Source organism: Antrostomus carolinensis, unplaced genomic scaffold (genome assembly GCF_000700745.2).
Source record: "Antrostomus carolinensis isolate BGI_N321 unplaced genomic scaffold, ASM70074v2 scaffold1747, whole genome shotgun sequence".
In the NCBI taxonomy this organism is placed as follows: domain Eukaryota; kingdom Metazoa; phylum Chordata; class Aves; order Caprimulgiformes; family Caprimulgidae; genus Antrostomus; species Antrostomus carolinensis.
In genome coordinates, this window is record NW_010329280.1 from 53,531 (window position 1) to 62,186 (window position 8,656).

The following is an 8,656-nucleotide window of genomic DNA, read 5'->3' on the forward strand; positions in this document are numbered from 1 at the left end:
CAAGTATAGAAAACTATACTCATGACTGAGAAATAATCTGTTCTATAATATTGTCTATTACATAAAATATTTGACCTTGACACTAATTTTTGTAATTATATTGCAAATAAATTTAAATTAGAATTTAACTACAACTCTGATTTTTCAAGATTTACATTATTGTGAAAGATTGCATGTTTTAGCTATTTCTACTGCAGGAATTTACATGCTCTTTAAAATTTATAACCCTATTAATACAGCTCTGCTACTGAGACTTTTTTTTTTTTTATACACAGATGCTGTATAGTATTGGAGAAGATTATTCTGCAAATTGTCACATACAGGTGGGTAAAAGCGAACTTGCAACTCGAAAATCTCTCTCTAGAGTCAGTCTGTACAGGGACACTGAACCTGAAGGCCCTGATTTTGCACACTGATCATACTCTTAACAGATTATCCTGTTACCACCTATCAACACACCTGCACTGTTAATCTTCCACACTGTTACAACTGCATGAGTTTTCACCAATTACGTACTGATGACCTTTGCCAATTAGCACCCAGTATTGTCTGTGAACATTCATAACCTTCTCAACTACAAATTATTAAAACAAATAAGAAACCCCATCCCTGTCAGATAATTATGAGGGCAAAACAGAGTATTATCCAAAAACAACATCAAGTAAACTAAAACTCTGAGCAAGAGCATTAAAATAAGCCACAGTCCTCTAGAAATATAACTAACTTATGCAGCAAGTACAAGACAATGATTTTGGAGTAAACAAGTTGACTACATACTAAAAGTCTCTCTAAAATATAACTTCATTTCAAAAAATTTCCAGGCCTTATGCCATTGAGCTATTTTCATTGCCTACTTCAGACATCAAATACTTTCTTTAGTAACTGAAACTTCTAAGTTTCAGATACTTAAGTAGTAAAAAAAAGATATTATATTCAGTGCAATAACCCTTAAAAAACCCAACAAATAAATACAACATTGGGCTGCTGGGGAAAATACTATTTATTATACATTTAAATACAAATTTGAAATGTGTTGTGGACACATCTGCAGGGTTACAGGTAAAAAATAAAAATGTACAAAGTTACGTTCTGCATCTCTCAAGATTGATGCTTCAAAAGAAATTGATAAAATACCAAGAGTTCATCTCTGTAAGAACAGTAAAGATAATAATGCATACAATCTTTTGCTTGGCAGATTCTCTTTGTTCCCTCCCTGCATAAAGTACCTAGACCTTGTAAACAGTCTTTAAAAGTGTTAATAGCTTTAAGGAATGTGTAATTACAGTTCATACGGATTTGTCCCGCAATGAATTATAATGCTACACAGTAGTTTCATGTTTCCATAACCCAGTTCTAATATTACCAGTACTGTCTGCAGTGAGCAAGGGTCCATCCTGGCCACTGCTTTTAAGTGGTCCATTCTGAACAGCTAAATTTAAGCCATAAGATTTTTGCTGGTTTTCAAGTTCAACCGCTATTGGTTTCCTTAGAATATCTTTTTTGTTGTTGGTAGCTATTGTTTTGTCAGTATTTCTGCTAGTTTTTGGAAGTGTACTGCAAGCATCACTGCTGTCTTGTTGGGATTGGTTATACTGACGTTCTCTATACGCCAAATAGGCTCTTCGGCTCCGTGAATGCCCTTCGCTGTTGCTTTGGCGACTTTTAGGTAAGCCATTTTGCACACTTCCTTCCACGCTTGTGGGAACATCATATGCATATTCCCTCAATACTGCAAGCCTGCTGGCACGATGTCCCTTGCTTCTGTTCTTATGATGCCGACCTGGGTGTCCGTTTGTCCGAAACTGTACCTCTAAGGGAGCTACGTGCATTTTGATATCATTATCCACTGAATGTTCAGTGAGACTGTTATCAAGTTGAGGACCTGTGTTCAATGGCAGAGAAGTAGGGTGGCACTGAGCGGCTGCAGCTTGTAAGTTCGTTAGTTTACAACCTTGAGAAGAATTTTTCAGGCTTGATGCACTTTTATTTGTGCATGAAGATTCCGCGCTACTGTTGGTGCACTTGGGGGCCTCTCCATTGGTTCCACTGGAACTGGAGGGCTGCACGTTTACTTGCACTGAATACGTACTCCTTCCAGGACAGCAAGTCGTTATCCAAGCATGCCTGACATCTTCCCTGTTAATGCAATGGTGCACCATAAGAAAGGCACTGAAGCTTAAACATGTTGCCCCAAAAAAACAGCTGAAGATTAGGTCCATGGGATAATACAGGGAAACTGACAGAGCTCCAAAGATCCAAAGAGCGACGTACAAAAGCAAAGTAAGGCCCACTCCCAGCAGCTGTGCTTGAAAACTGTGCTCGTTCTCCAAAGCAGATGTGGAAACTAGTGACACTGACAATGAATCCTGATGAGCCAGTTCCCCATGTTCGCTTGTGGCGAGACGCTGCTGTTCCTCAATGGGTTCCTTAAGTTCGTATTTACGCTCAGGGTGACGTTTTAGTTGTATGAATATGCTGAGAAAATACATACAGTTTATGAAAATTATAAAGCTAGCTGGTCCATAAAATGCTCCTAAGCTAGGTTCCCAAGTCATCCAGCAACTGCAAAGGAAACAAACCAAAGAATCAAAATTAACATCTTCTCACAAGTCACTTATGCTTTATCAGTTCATAATGGTACTTTGAAATTACCTCAGCTGTGCTACATCTTCTGGAAGAATCAGAATTAATTGCAATGGGTACTTAGAGAAGCAAACCCATGAAATCTTATGACAGAGCTCAGAGTTATACGGTACTTACTAAGGAGCATTAGGTCTGCTGCCATAATTTCGGATATTTGCTGCTGCTGTTATTCCACAAACTATGATAGGGATCCCTCCACCAATAAGGTAGAACCTGAAAAGTAAAGCCAGTATATCAATGGCTGCTTAATGGCAATGGATTTTATTCATTCACCATGAAGGAAATGAGAGCTTTCCAGGATTGTAGAGATACGCGAGTTGTTGAAGAAAATAAATAATACGGTGAATCTGGTTTGGGCTTCAGCAATAGCAATTTTTTCTAAGTCCTCCTCACTACAGTTTTTTTCCTCCTGTTGTAAACCACCTCTCTCTCATCTCCCTTGAAGGCACTGAATGAAATTATACACAGTTAGAAGGCAAAAGCAAACCTGGCAGTCAAAAGTTGTAAACTGCTGGAAGAGAATATGGTAACTTAGAAGGAAAATAGGAAGTGGTATATCTCTTGTTCCAGAGATGAACTTGCCTAATATTACAGACACCACGTTCAGAAGATCAGCCATAAGAACTCTCGTTGCTTGGTTGTCTTTGTTTTGGTTTTGGGGAGTGCTTTTTTTGTTTGGTGGTTGTTTTTTTTTTTGTTTGTTTGTTTTTTTTTTTGGGGGGGGGGGGGGGGATGTGGTGTTGAGTTTAATTCATTTTTAATGAACTCTGTAATCTCATAGTAAATACCACCTGCTTCCCTGTGGTGGTGTTAATGACAACTATATGCCTTCACAAGGACAAAGACTTATGTTGTTGGAGTACTTAACTTTTCATTCCTATTTCTATGAATTCACATTGAACTCATTAGTGGCAGATCAATAATTACTAAGAATCATTACAATTAATGGGACTCTGTCCTGCATCTTACGCTAATTCAGTCCAAATTCAGATCAGAACATGCAGTGAAAACTGCTACTGTTACATGCACATGGATAGTTTGTTTTGTTAACAAGAGACACCTATTCTGATGGTCCTGGACCCTTCCACTGCATTTCAGATTATTCACTAGAAGTTACTGCTATCTCACCTGAGACATAAAACAGTCTAAATAAATTCAGTTTTTCTTGGAAGTCTCGGTACACTAAATATAGTACTTAATTGCTGAATCCTACAAAGATCAGATTCTGTCATTGGTTTATTTCGTATCTTTATGTAGCAATCAGAAGTTGGCCAGATGAATGAGATCTTTGTGGCAGATTTTACTGATTTTTTACTACAAATTACTAAATCATTCCCTCAAAAGTTCACCACTACTCAAACATGAACAGACAGCTGAAGCTGGTTCTACACAAGGACAACTGTTATTGGTGGGAGACAGAAGCAATATGGATTGTGTGCAGACACAGTTCAGTTTGCTGTATTGAAGGACCATGTTTACAACTGGCCTTGAACCATACTAAGATACCAAGTACCAATGCCAGGGGAAAAAAAAAAACCAAAAAAAAAACCTTGTGTGTTGCCGTGTCTAATTCCTCAGCCCAAATTACAAACAGAATAGTTTGTATAAACAGAATAGTAGCTAAAAAACATGTTAGAGGAGATTCAGTAATAATAAGACTTTGGAGCAGTACGCTGTACAAGCTAAAACTTTTCCTTAAGTTAGATGAAAAACAGAAAAACAGAAAAACAAATCCAAGGACATGCGTACACAAGAGGCGTTATGATGGTAACAAAAAAATTTAAATAGTGAAATGTTGTGTTTCCATGTAGAACTTTCACCCAGTATTTGTATTATAGTACTACAAATATTTGTATTTATTTTAAATTAAATTACAAAATACAAATATTTGTAGTTTTATTTTATTTCCTGCTTTACATGAAGTATCCCATAATTAAGATCTTCAGCAAGGTTCTTTGTAAAGCAATTCTTTTATGTAAAATAAATTGAAACAGTTTCCTTTTGTATTGGCTGGAGTCTACTGGAGAAAATACTGTTTCTGGCTGACAAATTCCATTTCCTTCTTCTAACTGGCAGCTGAGGACCTCAGTTATTTTTACACCCTCTTGCCTGGCATGGCAATGCAATATACTTGGCATAAAGTTTTTTCACAGTTTAGAAATTCCAAACTGTGCCAAGTGTTGCACTATCTTCTCAACATGGCTACTGTGAGCCACAGCAAATCTCCCCTCCAACGTCTATAGCGGCTTTCTGAAGAACACCAGATCCCCTTTCAAGTCTTCTTCCATCTTGTTCATGACCTGTGACAAAGCCCCATTAACACACTGAATTAATATCATCATCACTGACAAAACTGCCTTACATGCAATGAATTTCCCAAAATAAATAATAAAGCTTATCTATGCTAGAGAGGAAGGATGCTTAACAGGTATGAAGTCCACCCTCAGAAAATACCTACAGGAACTGAAGACCAGTGTAAACATCACGCCTACCTATCAGCTGCAAGGTGGACTTCTTTAAACCCAAAGAACATAAAGCAGAATCATTTACATATGGCAAATAAGGAGAGAAATATGTACAGACTTTTTTTTTTATTTTTTTCTGTTCCAAAAGACCCTTTGTAATTCTAGAAAGGGATATGGAGGAGGAATATAAACAGCGTGGAGACAAACAGAGAATTAATTGTTTTGTCTCTCTAAATTCAAGAAGCAGGGGGGCTGATAATAGCAGGTGACGTGTTCCAAACAAACTCTTGCACAAAACTCTTTGCCCTATACCATTATGGGTAGTTTTGTTTTGAACATAAGACAACTGAATGGGGCGGGGGGGGGAGGGGAACCCAGACTCCTTCTACGGCTGTTCCATGCAAGACCTCACATCTGACTGAGGAAATCCCTGATCTGCAAGAAGTCAGACACTGAGAAAATCTGAAAAATATAAAGCAGGTTTGCTCTGTTCTGATACTTGTCTCCAGAGTTACTACCATTGTCACAGATGAAGTATCTAGATCTGAAAAGGTACGTACATGTTTATGTCTATGCAGAGCTGAGCCTGCGAGGCTGGTAGTTTTACTATAACATTTTCCAAAGCAAAAACTCCATGACAAATAAGAGATTAAAAAATTTAAAAAATAAATAATAAAAAAAAAAATCACAACAGATGTTATAAAGGCTACTCAGTACTCTGCTGGAAGGCACACAGTTGGTGATGGGCATGATATCCTACAGTGAATGCAACAGATTTACTTCTTCTTAAAAGAAAAATAATAAAAGATATGGAAAGCAAAGACAGCACCTGAGTGGCACAAATATTAACCTCTACCTTCTAACCTATAAAATATTTTTATATGCTTGTATATAGTACTACAAATTTCAGTTGATGATTTTCTACAGTCTCTCTACTTTAAAATCAAGCTTTTAAATATTTGCCTACAACTAATCAAATTTAATCATCTTCTGCCATCTTGTGGAGAATTTCAGCTTAGCAGCTTTTAATTAATATCCAGAGGCTCAGTAAGCTATATGAATAAAGTATGTTAATGTTTTCTATTAAAAATATTTCACCTCGGATGACTTTCACAGATAATTAGTTTGTTCTATTTCAGTGATTTCAGAAATAAAAATTCTAAGAGGAATGCTTCACAAAGGACATTATTTTCGTTTGATAATGACTAATACCTGTATTTCAAATTATTGGTAAGTGATCTTTAGATAAACATATTAAACTTATTTACTCAGACTGCAGTGGTTGTTAACTGTGTGGTAACACAGTTCTCCACATTCTTTCTTCTATGATAATTTAATGAGCATTGTTGCTATCTAAAGTCCTAATCAAAGTCCCAGTGGTGATGCTGAAACACTACAATTTCTTAACTTACAAATCAGGAACACAGCATTGCAACAGTAACATGCTAAGACCCATTGTCCTTCACCTCATTGTCCTTAATATAATGCTGAGGAACAGAAAAATCTGGAAGGGACCTTATGGACCTGGAAGGAAAATCTTCTATGAAAGGCACTTGCAAAGTGACTTGTTACATTTTCTGGTCAGAATATAAGTTTAGTAACCTGGGAAACAATGAGTTACAGAAACAAACAGGCTCACCTCAGCATTGGTCTGGGTGGAGGAGGTGGCTCCTCAGGATCTTGACACCTTTTTGCTTTTTTGGTTACTTGCTTGTAAATATTACGAGATGTCACTCCCAGCCACAGTACTGTCGCAAGAGTGGAATAATGGAGAATTATCCCAACCTTTAAAAAAAAAGAGAAGAAAAAAAAAAAAAGAACCTCAAACATTTCCTTTCTACCAAGTTAAAAAGTTAGTAATTTAACACACAACTTGCATAAAGCCTGAATTTTCAAAAGCGCAGTTCAAGAGAAGAAAAAACTCTGTTATTTTACTGTAACTGTTCTAAATGACAAGTCATTGTAGTTTTCAAAAAAGTAAAATATTATGCAAACCCATATTTGTATCAGTCAAGTCTAGAAAGGCTACATAGCTTCAGTTGTCTCTAGTGAAGGAAAACTTAATAATGTGGGAAGAACTTTGCCGGCCATCATTTTTAAGATTACATATCAATCATACACTTAGGGAACTATATTATGGAAAACTTAACTCTAAAATGTCTTGTGCTATAGATATTATTCAAATTGAAGCAAGTAAGGGAACAACAAGCTCATGATATTTGGGTAACTATGTAGCAGGTGGCAAAATATAGACAGCTAACAAACTCATCAGCAATTTTAACATAATTCAAAAAAAAGAAAGTGTCATACTTTAGATACTTAACTGACTGGGCACTGCTGTCAAGAAAATGGTTGTCTGGCAGATCCTTTTGTACCTGCGTTATTTACAAACTGAACATTGTTTTCCTAAAAGAAATGAAGAATGCCCACGTCCCTTGGGTTTTGTTGAGGAAAGGCACAATCCAGTTGCCAGGTATTTCCTTATTTATAAGCCAACACTGAGATGCAGTAGGTTTCATATATCCCTTAAATGACAGCACACGTGCCTCACAGAGGTGACACTCCAGTCACTGTTAAGATGACTGGAGGTGTTTTTTTTGTAAGTTTCAATCGCCAATAGAAGTCCAACTTTTGAACAACCCATCCATATCACAGAATTTGTCTTGGAGGACTACTGTCTCCAAGAAGGCAAGGAAAAAATTACATTTTGTTAAACTATTTCCTCATCTCCATATATATATGTGTGCATGCAAGCACACAGACTAGAATTCTCTTTATATTTGTAGGAAAAAGATCAGGGACACGTTTTATTGCAACACTTTGAACTGTCAACCAAATAACAACTAACTGTAAATTCAAACAAAAAGCATTATGGAATCTTAGGGTGAGGGATTAGAAGCTTTTATGAATCATTGGATGAAAAAAAGAAAACATTAAGAAAAATTCACCAACATCATTCCAAAGCAGCAACTGTTATACTGAAACACTGTGACTGAATTAGAGATGGCCAAATCTTAGAAGAATAAATCATTATAAAAGGAGTCTCAATAGAGCTAGTGACGTTTGTTTAGATAAAAGATGGGTCTTTGACTTGAAACACTTCTTTCTCTGTCCCTTAGCTTATACTGATCAAATGGAAATAAATATTTTAATACTTAATGGAAATCAGTTTTCACATGGTCTGTAAAGGCCACATAAAGGCCTATAAAACAATTTCATAAAAAATAAGTCTCAAAAATAAAAGTAAATAGGTAAAACATTTTTTGTGATAGCATTTTGGGTTAAAAAAAAAAAGTACTGTTGCTCTTCTGAAATACTTTTCCAGTTTTTATCTTCATTGCTGGATGAAAAAACCCAAGAGAAATCTAAGGTAAAAAATAAAAAAAGATTGATTTTTTATCTAAATTTTATATTCTGATGAAAATGCCTTTGCAGTCCTAGTGTTCTGTAGGAGGGATGGAGGGTGTATACATATACAGGAATATAAAACTGGTAACAAATCTTTTCAAGTGTTTTCATGTTTACTTACCGCTTGGCAAATGCTGGCA

At 36.2% G+C, this 8,656-nt stretch overlaps 1 protein-coding gene across 1 annotated transcript in view; it reads right to left on the reverse strand.

Moving 5' to 3' along the window:
• Window positions 1-982: 982 nt before the first annotated feature.
• Window positions 983-8,656, reverse strand: part of LOC104528457 (adhesion G protein-coupled receptor A3) — a gene marked incomplete at its 5' end in the record, with an annotated part of 8,549 nt that continues 875 nt past the window's right edge. The window contains 4 exons of the mRNA XM_029086073.1: window positions 983-2,562; window positions 2,761-2,856; window positions 6,748-6,893; window positions 8,638-8,651. Of these exons, the coding sequence (XP_028941906.1) occupies window positions 1,320-2,562; window positions 2,761-2,856; window positions 6,748-6,893; window positions 8,638-8,651 (1,499 nt within the window). The remainder of the gene's footprint in view (window positions 2,563-2,760; window positions 2,857-6,747; window positions 6,894-8,637; window positions 8,652-8,656) is intronic.